Here is a 23,714-nt window from a genome sequence, read left to right on the forward strand (position 1 = left end):
CAGGCTGCACCATGAGCTCAAGCTGTGGCTCAGGGGCTGCAGGGCTGAGCCGGTGCCGTTGCTGGAGGCTTCAGAAACCAGTTTGGAGCAGGATGTGCAGAGCAGCGTGTGAACAGGTCTCGTTCATTATGTTTGGGGGAAACTGCCTCTGTGTATTTGCAAATAAATTAGGGATTAAAAAGTGTCGTGCAAGGAAAGTCAGTCGAAGGAAAACGCCCCGGTTTTATTCTTGAGGGGGTGAAACCTCTTGGTTGCTGCAGCCTCAAAGGATGGGCAATAAGAAGGAAGGGCGTGCCTGGGATGTGGAATGTGGGATGTGGATGTGTCCAAAGCTTGAGGGGGTCACGATCAGCCCCAACACTGGATGCAGTGTCGGATAGATCGTGCCACCGCTGAATGCTTGAAGTGAACCCAAGAGGCTGATGTCGAGGTCCAGCATGGGGTGATGCACAGGAGACGCAGCCCATCACCTGTGGTCTGACACCCATCTCTGGGTCAGATGACAGTCCCCCCGCTGGGGCACGTGACAGCCTGTTAAATCTGCTGTTTACAGCCAAATCTGCCCCAGCAGCTCCTGCAGAGCAGGGATCTCCTGGCCATGGAGAGGGAAACCCCTTCGTGCTGCCATAGGTAGCCCAGTGGTGGGGTCACACCATGCCCTGCGGACTCGGGGTGCAGCAGGGCTTGCTGCCTCCAGCTGGGAAGGGTCCCCGTCGCTCCTTCCCGCTGCCACCCTGAGTTGACGGAGAATTCATTTCGCACTAAAAGCTCTGCGCTCTCTGCATGGTTCCCGCAGTAGCTGCCACATCGCAAGGGTCCCATCTGGAAGGGGCCAAGCGCTCCCATGCCTTGAGACAACACAGGCTGTGACTGCTGCCACCACCCTGCGCGTTCCCAGGTCACTGCTAACCCTCCATGGCCACAACGAGACCCCGACACCGGAGAAAGGAATGGTGCGAGCCAGAGCACGGAGCGGTGAAACCCTGGTGCAAAGGAGCTGCATGATTGTGTAAGGAGATGCATGATCGCGGTATAAGGAGCAGCATGATCCTGGTGCGACAAGCTGCAGGGTCATGGTGTGAGGAGCTGTAAAACCCTAGTGCAAGGAGCTGCATGATCCTGGTGCCAGGAGCTGCACGACTGTAGTGCAAGGAGCTGCATGATCCTGGTGCACGGAGCTGCACGACTGTAGTGCAAGGAGCTGCACAATTGCGGTGTGAGGAGCTGCATGACCATGTTGTGAGGATCTGCACGACCCTGGTGCAAGGAGCTGCATGATCCTGGTGCAAGGAGCTGCATGATCCTGGTGCTAGGAGCTGCATGACTGTAGTGCAAGGAGCTGCACGACTGTAGTGCAAGGAGCTGTACAACAGCAGTGCAAGGAGCTGCAGGGTCCTGGTGCAAGGAGCTGCACGATCGCGGTGCAAAGAGCTGCACGATCCTGGTGCAAGGAGCTGTGCAACTGCAGTGCAAGGAGCTGCACAACTGCAGTGCAAGGAGCTGCAGGGTCCTGGTGCAAGGAGCTGCCTGCCTCAGCACTGCGCTCCCCAGCTCCCCCGCCCCTGGTGCCCCCCTCATGTGGAACCCCCCCATTTTTGGGGCAGGAAACCATCGCCTCCTAACTCCTGCTGTGGCCAAGGGCGGGCGACTACAAGTCCCATCAGGCGAGGGCAGACCTGCCCCTCTCCGGACTACAGCTCCCGGCGAGCTGCGGGCCGCAAAGGGCCGGGCCGGGCGGGCGCTGCTGCCCTCCCTCGGTGTGGGAGCGGCGGGGCCCGGCCGAGCGGCTCCGAACCCAGCCGAACCCAGCCGAAGGCAGCCGAACCGAGCCGAACCGAGCCGAAGGCAGCCGAGCGGAGCCGAAGGCAGCCGAACGGAGCCGAGGGTAGCCGAGCGGAGCCGAGGGCGCCGACCCGAAGGCAGCCGAACCGACCCGAAGGCAGCCGAACCGACCCGAGCGGCCCCGAACCGACCCGAGCGGAGCCGAACGGCCCCGAGCGGCCCCGAACAGACCCCCAGAGGAGCCGAACGGATCCGAGCGGAGCCGAACGGCCCCGAGCGGCCCCGAACCGAGCCGAGCGGCCCCAAATCGACCCGAGCGGAGCCGAAGCACTTTGTGTCTCTCGGCGATCGCGGAGCTCCGCGGCCGAAGGGTGAGTGTGGGGGGTGCAGGGGGACCTCTGCGGTGTGGGGGTGCTGGGGACTCCCCTGCCCCACGCCAGGGCTGCTCTGAACTCGCCGAGGCGGGGTTTTTGCAGTTTTTTTACCTCTTTGGCTGAAAATAATAACAAAAATCGAAGAGCTCCCTTGCTCCAAGGAGGCTCCGGCCGGGGCTGAGGCTGCTGCAAGGCTTGAGACCCTCCATTATGGGGGTCTGGGGTCCCCAGCAGCTTGGTTGGGTTCCCTTTCCCCAAAGCTGAGGGTCCTGGGGGCTTTGAACCCTTTGGTTATAGGGGTCTGGGGTCCCCAGCAGCTTGGCTGAGTGTCCCTTCCCCAAAGCTGAGGGTCCTGGAGGCTTCAAGGCCCTCCGTTATGGGGGTCTGGGGTCTCCAGCACCTCGGTTGTGTTCTCTTTCCCCAAAGCTGAAGGTCCTGGGGGCTTGAGACCCTCTGTTATGGGGGTCTGGGGTCCCCAGCAGCTTGGTTGGGTTCCCTTTCCCCAAAGCTGAGGGTCCTGGGGGCTTTGAACCCCTTGGTTATAGGGGTCTGGGGTCCCCAGCAGCTTGGCTGAGTGTCCCCTCCCCAAAGCTGAGGGTCCTGGGGGCTTTGAACCCTCAGTTATGGGGGTCTGGGGTCTCCAGCACCGTGGTTGTGTTCTCTTTCCCCAAAGCTGAGGGTCCCGGGGGCTTCAAGCCTCTCAGTTATGGGGTCTGGGGTCCCCAGCAGCTTGACTGGGTTCCCTTTCCCTAAAACTGAAGGTCCTGGGGGCTGCGAGCCCTCCAGTAGCCCAAGCTGCCTTGCCCATGTCACCCTTAATTAGTGTCTCCCCCTCCCGCCCCTTAACCCATGTGTGGGGAAACTGAGGCACGGATGCTCCAGCCTTTGGCACTGACACCCATCACGCTGGGTTTGCTTAGGGGTAGCCATGCATCCCCCCACTAGGATTGGATGGAAATCCCTACCAGAAAGGGAGGGAAAGGACATGGGGGGGGTCTACCCTGATGAGCTGGCTGCCCCCCAAGCCCTGCTGCTTTTGGGGTCTGCAAAAGGCAAGGGAGGGGTTGGGATACCCCACGCCGCACAGCTTTTAGGGAGTCACCAAGAAGAGCCCCTGCCTGCAACTTGGTCCTTTGGGGCACCGGGAATTTGGCAGAGGCATAAGAGGGGGCTGTGCTGAACCTACAGCCGCTGATTAATTAGATAGATGAATTAATTGCCAAGCAGGAAGGATTACGCCAGCCCTCACGCTGATGTCCCCTAAAGCTTCGGTGAGTCAGATGATGGGGAAATTTCCTTGCAAAAGAAAAACAAAAAAACGCAACAAAATGAGAGAAAATATGGTGGTTATTGTGCTTTTCGAAGATAAATAAATAACCAAGTCCGAGAAAAATCAGGGCCTGTTTCCAGGAATCGCAGCGCTTCTGCGCGTTCCCAGCCTGTGGAGCATGGGGGGAGTTCGTGATTATTTTATATAACAGCAGAGAATCCAACAGACAGCAAAAGTGTGCGGTTAAGGGGGGGTTATTTTTATTCTTTCTCTCCCCTCTCTTTAATTTCCACTGCCATGTTTGCTTGGCTTCATGCACGGCTGCTCCTGCAGCCGGAGGAGGGAGTGGGGCTGGTTTTTCCCTGCTGCGGGTGCTGAGCGTGCGCTTACCTGCTGCTGGGGGATCCGGCAAGGAAAACCATGCCAGAGCCGGTGGGTGTTTGGGAATATTGGGCTGCTGGAGGTGAGAAACCACCAGATTTTGGGTCTAGAAGTGGGTATTGATGGTTGTGATGGGTGACTGCAAGCACCACGTGCTGACCCACCGTGCGTGGGGGGAGCTGGAGTGTTTTCCAAGGGATGCTGGGAGAGTTTGGGAATATTGGGGTGCTGGAGGTGAGAAACCACCAGATTTAAGGTCTAGATGTGGGTACCGATGGTTGTGATGGGCGGCTGTGAGCACCACATGCTGACCCCGCAGTGCGTGCTGACCCCATGGTGTGCAGAGGGGAGCAGGAGTGTTTTCCAAGGGATGCTGGGGGTGTTTGGGAATATTGGGATGCTGGAGGTGAGAAACCACCAGATTTTGGCTATAAAAGCGGGAACCAATGGTTGTGATGGTTGACCGAGTGGCACATGCTGACCCCATGGTGTATGGAGAGGAACCAGAGCGTTTTCTGAGGGATGCTGGGAATATTTGGGAATATTGGGGTGCTGGAGATGAGAAACCACCAGATTTAAGATCTAGAAGTGGGTACCGATGGTTGTGATGGGTGGTTGCGAGCACCACGTGCTGACCTCGCAGTGCGTGCTGACCCCATGGTGTGCAGAGGGGAGCAGGAGTGTTTTCCAAGGGATGCTGGGGGTGTTTGGGAATATTGGGATGCTGGAGATGAGAAACCACCAGATTTAGGCTATAGAAGCAGGTACCAATGGCTGTGGTGGGTGCCGAGTGGCACATGCCGACCCATGGTGTATGGAGAGGAACCAGAGCGTTTTCTGAGGGATGCTGGGAATATTTGGGAATATTGGGGTGCTGGAGATGAGAAACCACCAGATTTAAGGTCTAGAAGTGGGTACCGATGGTTGTGATGAGCGGCTGTGAGCACCATGTGCTGACCCCGCAGTGCGTGCTGACCTCATGGTGTGCAGAGGGGAACCGGAGTGTTTTCCAGGGGATGCTGGGGGTGTTTGGAAATATTGGGCTGCTGGAGGTGAGAAACCATCAGATTTAAGCTATAGGAGTGGGTACCGATGGTTGCGGTGGGCGGCCGAGCGGCATGTGCTGACCCTGTGGCGTGCGGAGCGGAGCTGGAGTGTTTTCCAAGGCATGCTGGCTTTGCTTCCCAAGGGATGCTGGGTTTGCCTCCTGCCCTTATCAGTAGGAAACCGCTCCGGGGTGGAGCTGGCTGCAATGGGACGACTCCAGCATCCGGGTGTTTGGGATGGAAGCTGTGATTCCAGCCAGGTCTTTATTTCTTTTTCCACACTCCACAGCGCCGAGTTTATGGCACGTGTGTTCCTGGATCCCCTCCCCTGTTGCCCTGCCACCGCCTTTGCCGTGATGAGGTTTCCCCATTTCCCCCCCGTTCATCGCTTTTTGGCCGTGAAGGGGGGGAAAGGGAAGAGCCCTGCACGAGTGAGAGCAACAAAGTGATGAATCATCGGAGCAGGGGGGACATTTCCAGGGCTGAGGGTGGGGTGGCCATGGAGCTCGAGCAAGCACAGCCCTGCGGGGAGAGAAACAGCCGCTGCAGGGAACTGGGGGCTGAGGAGGTCATGCTGGGGGTGCCCCCCCAAAAAAACCCATGTATTCTGAGAGTAGAAACACCCTTCTGGTTCCTCTTGTAGAGTGGGGTGCTGGGGGGGATGCTGGAGTCTTGGTGTTGTGTTGGAAGGGGGGAACTCAGCTCTGGATTGCTGTTTCTCCCTCCTCTCCTGGAGGGTGCGGATGAATGGTGGGGAGGATGGAGCTCTCTGGATGCTGAGCATGGTGCATCCCCATCACCCCTGTCTCCCTTCCCCGTCATTTCTGGGTTTCCTTCCCCGTCATTTCTGGGCTTCCTTCCCTGTCACTTCTGAGCTTCCAACCCTGTCACCTCTGATCTCCATCCCTGGGGACAGCTGGAGTTTGTGGTTTGGTTTTTTTGGGGATGCCTTGAGCTACACCCACTGAACAGGAGCCGTTTCGTAACTGCCCTCTGTGGGGTTGTGTCCCACACTCTGCTCAAAGAGGAATCAGGCTGCGAAGAAACATCTTGCCAGGGTCATGGCAGCACAGCGGTGTCCCCAGCATGGGCTCTGCAGCTTGGCAGTGGCATTGTGGCATCACATGGCTGCAGCGCACGCCGGGGTTGACCCATGGTGTCTGGTGATGGCTTCCCCAACCCAAATGGAAATGGGGAGATTTATAGGGTGCTTCGCAGCCACCAGAGCCGGCATTGGGCGTTTTACAACCCTGTAAAAGAGCAGAGCCTTACCGAGGTGCAATGTGTGCCGCCACCGTGCTGTGCCGTGCCTGCTCCAGCTCCGTGGGCATCCTGGTGGCATTTCTGCAGTTGCATCACCTCTGCAAGCCCAGGAGGGGCTTTGCCAAGCTGTGATGTGGTCCCAGTGTGGAGGCAGCTGAGGTGCATCCCCCTGCATTTGGTGATTCCCCGGGCGAGCCATGGTTATCGTAACCCTCCTGGCTGACGCCAGGGAAGGTGCTGATGGTGTAACGCTTAGAGGGATATAAAGGATGATCTGTGAACGCGCAGACAGGAAACACATGCTCATCTTTTTTTTTTTTTTCCCCCACCAGGGTGTCCAAAAAGAGCCCCAGTGCTTCCCCCTGATTCATCACAAGGTCGTGCCCCACCACAGGGTTGGCGCCTGGCACTAGGGTTTCGGTCAGAGTTGGTTTTCCTTGTGGATTTGCATGCGCGTAGGGTCCCATGACATGGTCAGCCTAGGGGTGCAGGAGTCAGCTCTGTGCTCCTGTTCCTTACCTTCAAGGGATACCCACAACTTGGCTGGAGGTGGAGGTAGCGCATTGCTGAGAAAACCAGGAACGATGGGCACAATCCCAGCACTGATGCTGGCTCTGGTCTTCTCCAGCTGATGCTAACAGCTGCCTTTGAAGAACCCGTCCGATCTCCAAACATCTTCCACTTCATTATCTACTGTAGAAGCAGTGGAGCAAACCTATAAATGTTAAATTGAAAAAACAACAAAAAAAAAGAAAGTAAAGAAACCGCATGATTTCCCTGTGGGCAGAGGAGCCCGGAGCAAGATGCAAGCAGGGCTGCACAGTCTCTGCCTGGAAGGACCTTGCCAGAAGCAGCTCGGTGTGCTGTGACGGTGGGGGGATCCAGCCTGGGAGGCTGACGTGGGGCTCTTGGGAGCTTCCACGAGGAGCGTGCATTGTCCCATCGGTCTGTAGGACAGAAGCAGAGCTCTGTAGCTCCCCATGAATGGGGGATGTTCCTTCTCTGGAGGCCCAGTGGGCAGTCTGGGAGGTGTTTTGGGAAGATGAGTGTTAGAGACTGGGAGTGGGAGGGTGGGGGTGAGCACTGTGGTGGGGGATTTGCAGCAGGTGGTGGGTAGGTTTGTGTGGATGGGAAACACTTATAGAATCACAGAATGGTTTGGATTGGAAGAGACCTTAAAGCCCATCCAGTTCTACCCCCTGCCATGGGCAGGGACACCTCCCACTGGATCAGGGGCTCCAAGCCCCATCCAACCTGGCCTTGAACACCTCCAGGGATGGGGCAGCCACCACTGCTCTGGGCAACCTGGGCCAGGGTCTCCCCACCTGCACAGGAAAATATTTCTCCCTAAGATCTCATCTCAATCTCCCCTCTTTTTCAGCTGAAAACCCATCCCCCTCATCCTCTGCCTGCCCTCCCTGATCCAGAGCCCCTCCCCAGCTTTCGCGGAGCCCCTTTCAGTCCTGGAGGCTGCTCTAAAGTCTCCCTACAGCCTTGTCTTCTCCAGGCTCAACAAGCCCAGCTCTCTCAGGCTGTCCTTGTGTGGGAGATGCTTTGGCCCTCAGATCATCTCTGTGGCCTCCTCTGGACTCAGTATAACCGATCCAAGTCCTTCCTGTGCTGAGGACATCTTTCAGTGGCTCAGCAGCCCCAGCCCCACGGTCCCTGCAGCCTTTGCAGGCTGTGCCATCTTCAAGACTCTCCTAAGAATCGCCCCCAGCATTTTATCACCCTTCCTACAAGTTCATTTAACTCTGAACAAACTCCCCACACCCTGCTGTCTGCTTAAATTCCCTCCTTTAGTTAAATTGGTGCAACTTTCTTTCCGGACAAACCTGAAACACCCAGGTAACATCCTTCCCTGCGGGCTACATCCCTCTTTTTCCTTCCCATCATGAACACCATTAATGATTGATTTACTTCTTGTATAAGCAGTTGTGAAGCTGAAGGTTTCCCATCACCTAGCTCCTCTCCTCCACCCGGCACAGCATTATTTGGGGACTCTGCTTTGGATATGAATCCTTTCAGTGCGTGGTTGAGCCTCCAGCGTGGTTTGTGCAGATGCTGCAGGAGCACCAGATGCCAGAATTAGGAGGGCCATGGGAGCATCCAACCTGGGCACCTTTGGACCCTTCTGCACAGCATTGAGGACAAGTAGAGGTGTTGTGTGTGCTCCCAGCTGCAGGGGCTGGGCTGGGATGCCTTGGTGGCAATGACTTGGGGACAGGGAGGGGAGCTTTTGGAGCATCAGGAACAAGCGAGCGTGGCAGCTCTGGCTTTCAGCCAGGCTGTTTCCATGAGATTTTGGGGGAATTGCATGAGGTGGGGAATTTTTAGGGAGGAAATGAGGAGCGGGCTGCTGGTGGAGCAGGGTCTGCAGCCACATGGCACGCAGGGAATGTTTCCTCACTCCTGGCTTACAAATCCCACAGGAGGAGGGGAGGTTGGGTGCCAGCGGGCTTGGTGCTGGCTGCAGCTCCTGCCTTATCTGCAGCAGGGTGGGTGCCACACAGCCCCGGCCCCACTGCCGCTCCTCGGGGACCACTCCAGGCTCGGGGGAGGACACAATCTCCCCTGGACAAAGCCCAGCCTGGTGGCAAAAACCTCTGGGCTCTTTTGTAGTCAAACCAGCATAACTTGTGCTGGGGAGACGACAGCACCCGACCTGGTTGCAGAGCGGCACAGTGCCAGGACAGGGGTTGAATTGGCACCGGGGCTCCCGAGAGCCAAGTTTGACCTTCACAGAGCAGGAAAGCATCAGACTGAGCTTGAGGGAAAGGAGGGGAGTGGAGAAACCTCCCTTCTGTGGGTAAGTGGCGATGGCTGGGTGCTCCCCTGAGCATGAGAGGTGGCTGAGATGGCAGCGGGAAGAGCTCTGGGGCTGTTTGGGAGGACAAGTCACAGGCTGTCCCCAACTTGTTTATTCTTGGGGCCAGGGAACAGCTGCAGATCCCATGGATGGGGTGGCCGTGGCACTGGGGCTGCCGGCTGCGGTACGGTTACATGAAATCCGCCTCCTGAGAAGCTTGTGGCCAAGCGCTAGGGGCTGGACACGGTGTATTTATAAATATTACCTCCTTCCAGCAGCATGGGGCCAGGGAGGGAGGGAGGAGGGATGGAGGCGGCGCTGGGAGCGCCTCCGGCATCAGGGTGAGGAACATGGGGTGGCTGCTGTCATCTCATACCTTCTGCTCACTGCAAGTGACACCATGAACTTGGCATGCATGGACCTCAAGGGCTGATTTTGTTGAGCATCCCCATTTTGTTGGGGTCTCCAAGAAAGCTGGGGAGGGATGACTTCTTACAAGGGCATGTAGTGATAGGATGAGGAGAAATGGCTTTACGCTGGAGGAGGGAGGATTTAGACTAGATGGTAAGAAGAAATTCTTCACAATGAGGCCACAAAGTGGTGAGGCACTGGTTCATGTTGCCCAGAGCAGTGGTGGCTGCCCCATCCCTGGAGGGGTTCCAGGCCAGGTTGGATGGGGCTTGAAGCCCCTGATCCAGTGGGAGGTGTCCCTGCCCATGGCAGGAGGTGGAACTGGATGGACTTTGAAATCCCTTCCAAGCCAAACCGTTCTGTGATTCTGTGATTCTATGATTCTTGGGTGGTTTCTAGGATTCTGGGTGCCTGCAGTACCTCTAAATCCCTGTGGTATGTTGCATCTGCCCTGTTGGACTCAAACTGGGGACCAGGTCTGGTGCTCTCCTGTCTGTTCCCCTTGTTGCTCATCTTTGCAGTTATTTTACAAACACACCATCCCTGGAGTTCTTTGGAGTCAGGCCACGCTGGAGCAGGACAGGCTTTGCTCTTTGGCCACGGGTTGCCCGTGGGGCCTCGCTCCCGGCTCTCTCCTGCACATGCGACCTTTGTCGAGGTGAGTGGGACGTGGTGCAGCCACATGTCCTTCCCTGCCAGTGTGGCTGAGGCCCCTCCAAGGTCACCTCGCTCCTCTCCTCACCTCCCCGCTGGCAGGAGGATGCGATACGGGGCTGATTAATCGCTCAGCTCGGGGTGTTGCCAGACTGCATGTCCCCAACCTCTGCGCTGCTGTTGGCTCTTCCTCACCCGAGGAACATCCTTCTGCCTGTTAACACTTTTATTTTTAATTGCCGCTGTCAGGCAGGGGGTGGGAGGGAAAGGCAGGAACTTGTCGGCTTGGGCTGTTTGTGCTGGCGGGCTGTGAATTCCCCGGGTGGTCAGTTGGACAGTGATGTTTCAATCAGGGCTTCTGCACCGCATCAGCCACCCTGCAGGAAGGGGTTTTGCTCCAGTTTGGAGCGACTGGAGGGAAGGTAGAGTCTACCCCCACCATCCGTACCCTGTTCCTGGGGCTGCACCGGGATCTGGCCCGTGGGTGCCAGTGTCCACGCACTGTGCTCAACTGGGGTGGTGGTGTTCATGCTGTCTCCTGGCTGTGCTGTGCCAGGAAGAGGGGCTTTTTGGGGTGAAGGAGTGCTTTTTGGGGTGAAGGAGAAACATCAGAGCAAGCCTGTGTTGTTAACCTCGTAACAGCTGCCCTGCATAGGTAGGAATTCTTGGGAATGCGTTCTTGGGAAGACAGGAAAGCTGGAGAGGGGCTCTTGGTCAGCGAGTGCAGGGATAGGATGAGAGGGAATGGTTTGGAGTTGAAAGAGGGGAGATTGAGATGAGATCTTAGGAAGAAATGTTTTGCTGTGAGGGTGGGGAGGCCCTGGAACAGGTTGCCCAGAGCAGTGGTGGCTGCCCCATCCCTGGAGGGGTTCCAGGCCAGGTTGGATGGTGCTTGGAGCCCCTGATCCAGTGGGAGGTGTCCCTGCCCATGGCAGGGGGTGGGACTGGATGGGCTTTGAGGTCCCTTCCAACCCAAACCATTCTATGATTCTATGCTATATCTTGGTACCACCACGACCAGTGAGCTTTTTTATGGTCCCCATTTGATTTCCAGTGGGGATGCTACTGTGACAAAGGACGCTCAGCCCTGGCTCTCGGTACCTGAAGACTGATGCTTTTCCCTCTGCTGGGTCCCTGATGCCTCCCGGTTGATGTGAGCTTCTCTGGGCACTTTGAGCAGCACTTTAGCCAGGGTGCTGCTGTCATACAAGACTTGCTGTAATGATTTTACTGTGCTGGATACCTGGGCTGCTTCCAGAAGCGGTGTTTAACGCTGGGAAGGGAAAACATTTGGCCTCTGACCCAAGCGCCTGTTAACAATGCCGCCGTCCAAGTTTCTGAGATGCCAGGGCTAAAAACAGTCCGGGTGACTCAGTCTCTCGTTGGTGTTGTCAACTGATCCCAGCTTTTATTTGCCAAGTCCCTCCACATTCTCCTTCTCCCTTTCAGGGCTGCGTGCTCACAGGGAAGGTGCCTCTGACCAGGGCTGCGGTGGCTCTGGCCATCTACTTGCCCGACCCATCTCCTGCCCGACCCATCTCCTGCCTGCTGGGTTGCTCTCTGAGGTTGGAAATAGGGCCATCCCACAATTTCTCACCACTTCATCCTCATCCCAGAGGGGTGTAGGCTGAATGGAACATCTGGAGCCTCTGGTTCAGTCACAGGCATGACCAACATTGGTGTTAGATTGGGGTCTCCAAGGATAGAAGTTGCTCTGCTGGCTTTCTTAGAGTTGTTGAGGCTGGAAAAGATCTCTTAAGATCAAGTCCAACCATCAACACAACACCAACGTGTCCACAAGGGTGTTTGTCTACCCTTCTGGTGAGGAATCCCATCCTAATTCCCTGGGTTGACCCTGTTCCCCTGCCCCTTTCTGGGGCTGTCAATCACTGTGCTTCTCCGCTCGCTGATGAAGATGAAGGACACCGTCCTTCCTCCCGCTAGGTGCTGGCGTTATCTGACTCTGACACCACGGGTATGTTGGCATGGCATAAATCACTCCTGTGGTGGCCTTGCCAAGTCAGGGCAAGCACCCCAAGGGAGAGGCTGTGGTCCCAGCTGCGCGGGAGCTGATGGGTGCCAGCCACGTTGCTGGCGGGGTGGCACAGCAGCGGCTCGGCAGGCTTCCCTGGCGGGGATCTTGATCCATTTGGGGTGCACGGGGAGGTGCCACGGTGCCCTCGTGGGACGGTGGCACACCCAGCAATGGGTGCAAAGGGGATATGATGCAAAGCGGCTTTGCACAACGGGGGCGTGGGGGTTCCCCGGCACCTTGCCAGCTGTGTGGGATGTCACGCAGGCGTCCTTGTCATCCCCCGGCTTTGCCATTGCCATCCTGGCTGGTGCCAGCCAACACTGGCATCGCTGTCCTGGTGAGGATGAGCTGTGGGTGCTGGAGGGAGCAGTGTGTGAGGCCGGATCCGGCCACCTAATGCTGGTGCTTGCTCTGCACCCACTCCAAGCACACGGAGTATGAGGGATCCTTGCGTGCCATGTCTCCTGGAGGGACAAGGGACACCTTTTATCCCTCTGCGGATTTGCAGGCTGGGATGTCACCGCAGCAGCACTGCAGTCACTCTGCCAGAAGCTCTGGACCAGCCGGGTGGCCCGGAAGGGACGCGATGGGGCAGACCCAGCCGGGGCTCAAGCACCGCAGAGAGCCCGGCTGAGATGGCAGCATCTATTTTTGCCACGCTTTTTCTCAGCTTGATTGCTAACTCCTGTGTTGCAGTGCGCAAAACAAGCAGGTTTGGAGGTTTTTTGCAACTTCCCTCCCTCTACACTCTGCGTGGCTGCTGTGGTGTTAAAAGCAGGGTGCTGAAAATGAGGAAACGCGGGGCTGGCGCAGGAGCCGAGCTGGCCTTGGCAAGGAGCACCGAGGAGCTGTGACCTGCTGGCCCCAGTGCCCGGAGTCCCCCCTGGTCCTGACATCCTGCATCCAGGTAACCCCTGTCCCGTTGTCCCCCTTCCCTGCAGAGCGAGGTGGCAGCAGAGCCCATCACCGGGCTGCAGGCACCCGTGGGGTGGCTTTGCGGGTGTCTGACGGGGTGGTAGCTCATTGCTGTCGAAGCAAATCTTGGTGTGGAGCAAACTCTTGTCATGCATCCCATTTCCTGGCTGCCAGATCCTTCCAGCCACTCGCTGCCCCAAAACACCAGCAGGTGCTTCGCCCTGCCCAGGATGGGGTGCACTGGGCTCCCTCGCTCACTGCCCCCGCTTTTGCCCCCACCCTCATCATCTGAAAATGGAAAACAAGGAAGAAAGGCTCAGCGGGCCCTCACTTGCTGCCGGTAGCAAGAAGCAGGGCTGTTTTCACTTCTTTCTTCTCCCTTTCCTTTTTGCTGCTCTCTTGGTTCTCAATGAAGCAGCCCCGAGCATCGAGTGGGTGAGTGGCATCGCCCCGGCTCTGGCTCCCCTCCTTCCCCGGGGGTCCCCACACCCGGCTGAAGCTGCTCATTGATTTTTCCGCTTATAAACAGCCACAGTTGACTGGGAAATAAACACAAGCGTGGGAGTGTGATGAGTTTGGGGGTTCTCAGCTTTGTCTCCAGGGCTGAGTGGAGCATAGCTCCCCTCCAGCTTTGGAAGGAGTGGGCAGGAGATGTGTTGGATTTACACAGTGTGTGTGTGTGTGCGTGCCCGTACGCTGCCGGCAGCTCGGGCAGCACGGATGCCGCTGGGAGGGTAACGCGATATCCCTGTACTTCGCAGAGGCTAAATCTGGAAACTGCCTCACAGCAGCTTTTATTTCAAACCCACACCTGGGCAGCGATGCGCCTGGGGAGGAGGCGGTGGGGTGCTGTGTGGGGATGGCGGTGTGGCTCCAGGTGTTTTGTCTCTTCAGGGTGGCACTGCGTGCCCCACGCTGGCTCTCCGGAGCTGCATCTGATGTCACTTCAGAAAGCATCAGTGGTTGCTGAGCAGCCGACCCCTCTCACAGCCTGGGTTGTGGTGTTGCTGGGCTTCTGCGGGGATGAGGTACAAAGTCCTGTAGGGACCAGCAAGGGTCAGGGCATCTCAGGGTGCCTCTGGGATCCTCCAGTTGGAGCCACCCGTAGGTGTTGACCCGGCGCAGGGTGAGAGTGTTGAGCTCTTGATGAAATAATACCCCCAGAGGAAAAGCAAGTAAGGTCCAGAAATAACTGTGCTGCTAAATAGCAGCGGAGATATTTTGAAGGGAGATGAATTCCCTGGCTCCGGCCCCATGCGTTGTCCCAGCAGTGGGTCGGGGGTGTGTGCGGCGGTGGAGCATGGCTGGAGCCTGGATCCCCCGGGTGATGATGGAGTGCACCCCTCTCCAGCATCTGGGGAGGGTTTCACTTGAAGAGCTGCTGTCGTTTAGGGTGCGATCCCACAACAAAGTGGGATTAGCTTTTTCCCTGACCTGAGGAGGTAGGGTTGTGGGGTTTTTGGAGCATGGGTAGAGTTTTCCTTGGGAAATCCATCCCTTTTCCCTGCATTTCTGGCTCAACCCCAGGCCTGTGCTTTGGGTTCCTCCATGGAGGTGGAGGCTGCAGGCAGAGTGAGGACTGGGTTGGCACTGTGGCTTCTCCTGCTGATGGCTGGTGATGGGCAATGCACCCTATGCCATGGCTGCTCCAGGCATGGAAAAGCTGCCCTGTGTCCCTGCTGCCACCGGTCCCCACTGTCCAAATCGGAAAGGTGGAGTCAAGGTGTGGAGAGCTACTGGGGCCATCCACCCTTTCCCTGCTCCCTCCTACCTTCCTGCCCTTCAGCCTTTCTTCTCCCTTTCCATCCCCTTCCCGTTGCTCCATGGGCCTCCCACCACCTTCCTTCTTCCGCTTGTCTTCCCTCTTGGTGACCGATGGGGATGTGTCCCCAGCAGGTGCCCTGGCAGCATCCGCTGGGAAGCCCAATGCCGGGCCATGCCCTGGGTGGCCCTGCTTCCCGCTTGGAGCCAGGCACTGGGACAGACCCTCACCAGGGTCCCCTCCAGGCAGGGACCAAGCAGGGGCTGCTCCTGGCATGGGGATGAGAAAGCCTCTGGGTGTGCTTTTTCTAGGATGCCAACATCTTTCACCTTCCCAGGAATAGCAGGCATCTTGGATGGAGCTGCCGTCCTGGCGTGCTTTATTCCTGCACCCCTGGACCAAGGGATGGTGGGGCGCGTCCCCAGGGTGGGACACATCTCCCGGTGTAGAGTGCTTGTACCACCGCACTGTCTGGGTCTCCATCCTTTCCTACCTCCTTCCCGCCTGGGTCTGACTCAGAGCGAAAGCAGAAGCTGTTCAGTGTTTCGGGGGGTGGGGGGGAAGCCAGGCAGAACCAAGCGGGTTATTTTAAACCTGACCTAATTTCCCCCCCGTCCTTATTGGGCCCGACTCTGGCCACCCTTCTCCATCCTTGCCCTTGGCAGCTCCCCTTCTCCGGAGTTTCCCAGGGGAGAGGGCAGCAATTTCGGCTCCTGTTTCCTTAGGGGGGCAGCTGGGGGGGTTCTACCGCAAGGCAGGGTGGTGGGACTGGGGCTGGTGGGGTGAATGGGTGCTGTTCCGTGGGTGGTTATGCCTCTGTGGGCTTCACATGACACCCTCCTTCCCCCATGTACTGGCTGCCCTTCCTGAGAAGAGCCTTGACACCCTCAGCTCTGCAGAGAAGCAGCTCCATCCTCAACACAAGGTTTCCCCACTCCACTTTCCTCCTCCTCCCCATCTTGTCCCCCCACCCTGTGCCCATCGAGCCGGGGTCCTTGTGCAGCCACCCATGGGGTGCGCTCAGCGCTGCTGCTGCACACGGTGCTTTGCAGGGCCACGGGCAGATAAACACAGGGACTGACTGCAAAGTTTCCATGTGCACAGCTTGAAACTCCTTTCCTGCTCCCCCCCTGGTGCTGAAAGCCGGCTGAATACATCCATCCTGTGGAACCCCAGTGCTTTTCCCCTTCGCTGCCCTGGCTCTGCCTGAGTTGTGCAGTGTGAGCTGGGCTTGCAGAGCATGGTCAGTCACTCCATGCCAGGATCACAGAGTCATGGAATGGTTTGGGCCGGAAGGGACCTCAAAGTCTGTCCACTTCTATCCTCCCACCCCTGCCATGGGCAGGGACACCTCCCACTGGATCCAGTTGCTCCAAGCCCCATCCAGCCTGGCCTTGAACCCCTCCAGGGATGGTGAAGCCACCACTGCTCTGAGCAACCTGGGCCAGGACCTCACTGCCCTCATAGTAAAGACTATTTTGCTTACATCTAATCTAAATCTCCCTTCCATCTTTCAGTTTAAGGCCATTTCCCCTCATCCTCTCACTCCATGCCCTTGTAAAAAGTCCCTCCCCAGCTTTCCTGTACCTCCTTTAGCTACTGGAAGGCTGCTTTAAGGTCTCCTTGGACCTTGGCCACAGGATGGTTCATCTTGGAGGTTTTCCTCTCATCCTGCTCTTAATATTTGGGGTTATTATACCCCTGCCGTGTGCATCAGCCATGGTTTATCCATCTTCAGCTTTGTTTGATATGCTGCGGGCTGTCCCTGGTGTCGCTGGGTCTTTTGCCAGGGCTTTGCTGTTGCTCATCTCAACCATCCCCGTGCCCTCTTCTAAGGCCGTTTGCGACAGACGTCTTAATGAAGCTCCAATTGATAACTGTCCCAGGCTCCTCTTCTCCCATCCCCCTTTAGTCGGGCCACCATGTCTAATTAATTACCTTCCCCTTGCCGTTCAATAGCTGGCTCTTGATCCATGTAATCGTATTTCTGTCCATGCTGGCTTGATTTAATTTCCCCCTTAGGATATCGCGTGGCATTGTGTATCAGATGCCTCGCTGGAACCCCGGTGTGTTCTATCTGCTGTGGTGCCTTTGTCTGCAATTACACATTGTGTTTAAAGAGCAAAACCCTCCAGATTTGTCTGGTTAGGCTGCAGCAGAGCAAACTCTGTCTGTTTGGCTCCTGCCTGTTCCCCTGGCAGTGTTTGCTTTGAGTCCTTTGCTCCGCTTTCCCTTCCACCCTGCAGATTCTGTGGTCCAGACCCTCATCCCACACAGCATCTCCTGCATCCGCATCGCAGCCCCGGATGGGAGCCCTGTGGATTTGTGCCCCAGAGAGTCTGGGCAGAGCAAATCCCTTCTCCTTGGCATCCTCTCCCTCTCTCCATGGGCCGCCGTCCCCTTTGTACGGGGGAACAAGGGCCAGTCTGTGCGGTGCGGGGGCCTCGCACGCCTCCCCCCGCCTCCGTGCTCGCGTGCCGGTCCCGCACAGAAGCCACGTTGTTCGCCTCACGCTGGAGCTGAGGTTTCGGGCCAGCCAGGCTGAGGGTTAAACCTCCTGGCACCCGCTGGCCTTTTCTTCCTGTTCTTCCCTTGCTTTCTCTTTCCCTTTCGCTCCACTCCCTGACTCGTTTTTTTTTCCTGGCCCTTCTTGCTTTGCTCCAGTGTTTCAGAAATTGGTGGCTCAAAGCACGCTCCGGCTGAACCCGGCGGTACTTGAGTCCACGCTCGCCAGGTGCTGGATCCACGCTGCTCCCTGCCCTGCCCATTCCCTCAGGATGCCCTCGCTGTCCCCAGGGAGTGCGGTGGTGGGGTCCATCTCTCTGGTGTTAGGGCTGTCATTGCTGGTTTAGCCACCGGATGCTCCAGGATGTCTGCTCCCTCCCTGTGCCTCAGTTTCCCTGCTGCAAACCAGGCTGTTTCTGATGTACCATGTCCTCTTCTTCAGGTTTCCCCTCCGTGCTCAGTGGGTGCTCACGTTCTGGTCCCCCGGTGCACCATGGCGTCCCGCATCGGCCTGCGGATGGAGCTGATGAAGCAGCAAGCGCAGCAGGAGGCGGAGAGGGAGCGCATGCAGCAGCAGATGATGATGAACTACATGCAACAGCAGCGGATGCCGGTGGCCTCCACCCCGGCCATCAACACCCCTGTTCACTACCAGTCTCCACCACCTGTGCCTGGAGAGGTCCTCAAGGTACAGTGCTAGAGGTGTCCCCCCTTTCCCGGTCCCAGGAGGCATGGAAGATTCCTGATGGCTTGTCTTCTTGCAGGTCCAGTCCTACCTGGAGAACCCCACCACGTACCACCTGCAGAAATCACGGGACAAGAAGGTTCAAGCTTATCTCTCCGAAACCTATGGGAACAAGTTTGCTGCCCACGTCAGCCCCGTCAGCCATTCTCCCAAACCACCCCCTGCTGCGTCGCCTGGCGTCCGACCCAGCCATGTCATGTCCTCCTCGGCGGGCAACAGCGCACCCAACAGCCCCATGGCCATGCTCAACATCGGCTCCAACCCTGAGCGGGAGGTGAGGAGGTACCACCACGTCGCTGGGGGAGGCAAAGGTGCTAGAAAGGGCAAAGAAGCTCACTTGGTGCCTTTCACCTTTCCCTTTCAGTTTGATGAGGTGATCGATGACATCATGCGCCTGGATGATGTCTTGGGCTATATGAATCCTGAAGTCCACATGCCCAACACAGTGAGTCTCTGATGCGTGTTTGGAAGAGATCAGACCTTGGGTTGTGGGAAGGTGGCCTGGGAATCCCACATCACCACGCTTGCAGAGGTGGCACAGAGGGGACCTTTCCTTCTGCCCCATCCAGTGATGCCAGGTGCCAGCCCAATCCAGCCTCATCCCTGGGATGGGTGTCCCTGGGGCTGGGGGAAGGGAGGCAGCAACTGTGAGAGCCAGTTTTTCAGCTTCTTTTCCTCTTTAATGACAGTTGGGAGCCATTATAAAAAGCCGGAGAGCTGGGAGAAGGGCACAGGGAAGGACCAGGGGGATGTTGGTGCTGGGAAGGTTTTCCCAGCCAGAAGCTTCCTCGGAGTGGGTTGGATCCTGGGTTGGATCCGTATGGCAGCTTGTGCCTCCCAGTGGGGTTCATCCTGCTGAACCTTTTTAGATGTGATTCATCTGCCCTATTTTAGATGCTGGCCATGGGAGGGGATCAGCTGTGCCCTTTGAAGTCCTGATTATAGCTGTTTTAAGGGCCCAGGAAGGCAATTACACCTTCCTGGGCTACGCACTTGCATCTCAGAGGCCAAGCAGCTAGGCTTGAACCCTGCTCCCGCAGTCCCGGATGGAGCTAACCCTCCTGTCCCTCTGCTTTCCAGCTGCCGATGTCCAGCAGTCACATGAATGTCTATAGCGGGGACCCCCAGGTGACAGCTTCTCTTGTAGGTGTCACCAGCAGCTCTTGCCCCGCCGACCTCACCCAAAAGAGAGAGCTGACAGGTACGTCCCCAGCCCCAGAGCTGGGGGAGATGGGGTGAGGGCGAGTGCCAAAATTGGCTGGGGCTGGGTGGGGAGGGCTGGCTCTGCGGTGTTGGGGTGCTCTGAACCAGCCTGGGATGTTTGTGGGGTGAGATGCAGCCTTGTCCTCTCTGGGTGACATTATGGGTCTCCATTGCAGATGCTGAGAGCAGAGCCCTGGCAAAAGAGCGCCAGAAGAAAGACAATCACAACCTGAGTGAGTTCAGCGCTGGCTGCCTGCACGTGGTGTTGCTTTTCCTCTCCCATCCCCGCAGTCCTGTCCTCGCCACTCTTCATCCTCATTCCTCCTCTCTCTCTCTGAGCTGAGTCCCCCTTTCCATCCCACCTCATCCTCAGGAAATACCCCCACAGCTCTCTCTTTCCTGGCTGTGCAAAATGTTTGTGGTTCAAGAGACATCCTGTTATCCTTCTCGTTAGCACTGGGGGAAGGTCAGATCTGCTGGGACGCTGGATGGGAGCAAAGTGCCAAAGGGTTGGCCTCAGAGGTTTCCTGAGCAGCCCAACTCCGGAGGATCTGGCCAAGCCGGGAGCAGCAGCATGGCCAGTGGGGTCTGGAGAACATGGAGCCTCTCCTGATCCTGCTGCCTCCTCACCGCCTTCCCTCTCTTCTCACCCTGCAGTCGAGAGACGGCGAAGGTTTAACATCAATGACCGCATCAAAGAGTTGGGGATGCTGATTCCCAAGGCCAATGACCTGTACGTATCAGTGGTTTGTGGGCTAACTGCGGGTCTCGTGGGCTTGCTCGATGCTCGGCCCTGTAGACAGCGATACTTGCAGAGGGACTTTTTGGTGGAACAGGGAAGAAGGGACATGTTGCTGTCAGGCAAATTGCAGTCTCTTTTTTCATCCTGCATGGCAGAGATGTGCGCTGGAACAAAGGAACGATCCTGAAGGCGTCTGTGGACTACATCAAGAGGATGCAGAAGGACTTGCAGAGGTCACGAGACCTGGAGAATCATTCGCGCCGTTTGGAGATGACAAATAAGCAGCTACTGCTGCGCATTCAGGTGAGCTTCCCTGTGCTCTTCCTTCCCTCTAGTCTGCTCCAGCCCCATGAGCAGCTCAGTTTTCCTCTGCCGAGGGGACGATCAGGGGCTCTCCTCCCTCTTACAGCTGTTAAGTCACCAGGAACAAAGTCTTCAGACAAACCAGATGTCTGAGGTTCACGTCACCACAGAGAGTGGTGTTGAGCTTTGCATGGGTCACTGTTTTCCATCCTTCACTTCTTCCGTGCTCTCCGTCTCTGTCCTTCTGTCCCTGCCACCTCTGTGAATGCCCAGGTGCTGTGTTCCCATGTGTGACGTCCCCACCAAAGACTTCCTGTGCTCTGTTGGCAGGAGCTGGAGATGCAGGCACGCGTCCACGGGCTGCCCACTTCCTCGCCCTCGGGCGTCAATGTGGCCGAGCTGGCTCAACAAGTGGTCAAACAAGAAGCCGTCGGGGACGAGGGGACGCTGGAGCCGCTGCTGCCACCCCCAGACCCCGAATCTCAGGCGCAGCCAGCACTGCCTCCACCACCCCAGTCTCCCTACCACCAGCTGGACTTTACCCACAGCCTGAGCTTTGATGATGGCTCCCAGGGTTTTCCAGACAGCCTGGAGCCCTGCCACAGCGCTTCCTTCCCATCCCTATCCAAGAAGGAGCTGGACTTGATGCTGATGCAGGACACCATGCTGCCCCTGGCCTCTGATCCCTTATTCTCGGCCATGTCCCCGGAAGCTTCCAAGGCCAGCAGTCGCCGAAGCAGCTTCAGCATGGAAGATGCAGACATGCTGTGACGAGGAAGCTGCTCCAACACTGGGAGCGAGGACTGGACCTTCAAGTTTGGTTAGTGAAGTTACAGGGCGCTCTTCTTGCTGGAAGAGCCCGTCCTGCCGTGCACTTGAATCTACGTAGGAGTTCCTTTTCTCTATGCAACGGGAGTCTCGGATCAAGGCTCGCTGGGTACCGCTGTGTCTTTTGCAAGCTTTTCTTTGCCAGGAGCTGGAGCGAACCTTCTTGGCTTGCCATGGCGTTGACCTGACTGCAGATTCCCTATCCTGGGAGCGTGATCTCGGCCGCTTTGCCTTTCAGCAAAACCCTAATGGATTGAAGCCCTTCCCCAGGGTGATAGCTCGGAGCTGGAGCGGGCAGGAGCCTTCAATTCCGGGGAGGAGAGGGATGATGCTCAAAGAGCTTTTTGTCAGGCTTGTTGCCTCCTTGCTGCCCTGCTCCGGGAACCCATGTCCCCAGTGAGTCTTCCCCAGCAGTGGCCTCCAAGTCCTGTGGATGCTTCATGATGCCAAGTCCTTCACGGTTCCTCCTTCCTCGGTGCACCCGTTGCCTCTCTGTGTTGCAGGGCAGGAGGGAGAAGAGGTGCTTTACTTGGAGCAAGTTAATTAATGGGGCACAGGGGCTGTTGTCTGAGTGAGTTGGGTCTGAGGCTACAAATTCGAGTCAACATTGAGTACTTCCAAAACAGCCAGGACAGGGTGTTTGATGCTCGGTCAGCCCCCTGCTGTGATCCGCACCTCAGAGTTTGGCAGCACCCACCACCCCAAAACCTCCCTAGCCTCTGGACAAGGGCTGCGTGGTGCCAAGTGACCTTCAGCCTCCCTCAAGACATCCCCACAGAAGTGCTTCTGCCCCGTAACGCCAAGCCCCAGCTCTTTGGGTGGAAGGACAAAGGGAGTTTTACACCTTTTTTGGGGGATACTTGTTGAAAGCAGATGTCCTGCCCCACAAGCTGGGCATGAAGGTCCAGGCTTTGGCTGGGGACCAGGAGCTGGTTTATCCTGATGCCAAACCTGAGCTGCCACTCTGCTTTTGGCTCTTGGGAGTTTCTTTTCCCATTGTCACCAGCTCATTCCCCAGCCAGGATAGCTCGGTGACAGGGAGCTGCTTTGAGCTTTGCATCATCTTCTGCCTCCTTTGCCCCACTGGTGGCAGGGAAGGAGCTGAGCAGGGGAAGGGGATGCTGTTCACAGGGAGAATACTGCACAAATTTGTTGTAAAGCCCAAAAGGGAGCATGGGGAAGGCTGGGGAGAGGAGATCTCTGTGATTCTGCACTATCTCCTGGGCCGTGGGAGCTGTGGCTGCCTGGCTGGAGCCCGTTCGGAGATGGGGGCCACTGGGTGCACCCCATCCTGGACCAAGGATGGGAAATGTTGTGGGGCAGGGACTGCAAGGGGCAAGCGCAGCTGGCCCTACTGCCAAGGAAGGATGAGCTTGCTCTATTGTTGCTGCTTTTGGGATTGTGAGATGGGGGACAGCTCCGGTGCCCCCTTGGAGAGATGCCTGTTAGATGTGAGGGTGTGGGGAAGTGCAGAAGGTGGGGAGGAGATCAGGAAAGGAAGAAAGAGGGAGGACACGTTGGAGGTGTCCTGGAGAGCTGGGGCAGGGCAGGGTCTGGCTGTGGCCCCACAGGGATGCAGGGAAGAGAGTGGAGGGGTTGGGGACAAGGGGCACTGGGCTTTGCCCTGGCAGGTTGGGGCTGTTTCACCCCACATGTTCATGAGAGGCTTTGGCATCCTTTATGCGCTGCTGTTAGTGCCTGTAAAGAGAATAATCCCCCTGGCAGACCGGCAGAACCCCTTGTGCTGCATTGAGCACCTATAGATGTGATGGATCTGTGCACATCAGAGGGTCTGCATGGGTGCTTTAGGGTGGGCATAGGACATCCCTGGCCGCTTGGAAGTATTGTGGCTATAGGATTATCGTGCTGGGCACTTGCTGGTTCCACACAACATGTGCGGCTGGTTGGGGTACGTGCCTGCTCTGCACCCCACTCTGGGCACCAGAGGGTAGAGGACCTTCCACTGCTCAGCACAAGATGTGGCATCTCCTCCGGCTGTGAGTAAACAGTTGTGGATTATTATTTTTTTTTAACCTTTTGGGGGTTTTGTTTGTTTTCTTTTATTTTTTTTTTAAATGCACTGTGCTCTGATTAAAAAATTTTACTACTGTTTTATAAATAAATGTATAAAAGAATGAACTGGAATGGAAGAAGAATCATTAAAATATACTTATTTACAACACTGCAGAGCGTAGCAGCGTAGGCTGTTTCTTCTCATCCCAGAGGAGGGAGGGTCATGGAGCTCAAAACACTCGGACCTCCTTTCCCCCTGATGCTGTGGCCGTGCCAGGTTGGGCTGTAGCAGCATCCTGGGCTGGCATGGGAGCTGCCCTGGATTTGGGGGGCTGCTTAGGGGCTGGGAACCTCATAAGGCTCAACAAGGCCTTGGGTTGCACTTGGGTCGGGGCAATCCATGGTTTCAATACAGGATGGGGGATGATGTGATCAAGAGCAGCCCTGCAGAGAAGGACTTGGGGTGCTGGTTGATGAGAAGCTCAATATGAGCCGACGATGTGTGCTCGCAGCCCAGAAACCAACCGTGTCCTGGGCTGCATCCAAAGCAGTGTGGCCAGCAGGGAGGGAGGGGATTCTGCTCCTCTGTTCCTCTCTTGGGAGACCTCATCTGGAATGTTGTGTCCAGCTCTGGAATCCGCAACATAAGAAGGAGATGGAACTGTTTTAATGG

At 57.0% G+C, this 23,714-nt stretch overlaps 1 protein-coding gene across 3 annotated transcripts; it reads left to right on the forward strand.

The window, feature by feature from the left end:
- The first annotated feature begins 1,890 nt into the window (after positions 1 to 1,890).
- TFEB (transcription factor EB) lies at positions 1,891 to 23,087 on the forward strand. 3 transcript variants are annotated; one of them, XM_054087640.1, is made up of 9 exons: positions 1,891 to 2,153; positions 17,650 to 17,895; positions 17,972 to 18,226; positions 18,317 to 18,397; positions 19,033 to 19,153; positions 19,332 to 19,388; positions 19,813 to 19,888; positions 20,053 to 20,200; positions 20,531 to 23,087. In XM_054087640.1, the coding sequence occupies exons 2-9, from the start codon at positions 17,701 to 17,703 to the stop codon at positions 20,969 to 20,971; spliced, it is 1,374 nt and encodes a 457-aa protein (XP_053943615.1). In that variant the 5' UTR covers positions 1,891 to 2,153; positions 17,650 to 17,700; the 3' UTR covers positions 20,972 to 23,087. The 3 variants fall into 3 exon arrangements, with proteins under 3 accessions (XP_053943615.1, XP_053943613.1, XP_053943614.1); XM_054087638.1 differs by lacking the exon at positions 1,891 to 2,153 and adding an exon at positions 7,501 to 8,925; XM_054087639.1 differs by lacking the exon at positions 1,891 to 2,153 and adding an exon at positions 10,966 to 12,932.
- Positions 23,088 to 23,714: the final 627 nt, after the last annotated feature.

This window comes from Cuculus canorus, chromosome 24, assembly GCF_017976375.1.
Source record: "Cuculus canorus isolate bCucCan1 chromosome 24, bCucCan1.pri, whole genome shotgun sequence".
Lineage (NCBI taxonomy): Eukaryota > Metazoa > Chordata > Aves > Cuculiformes > Cuculidae > Cuculus > Cuculus canorus.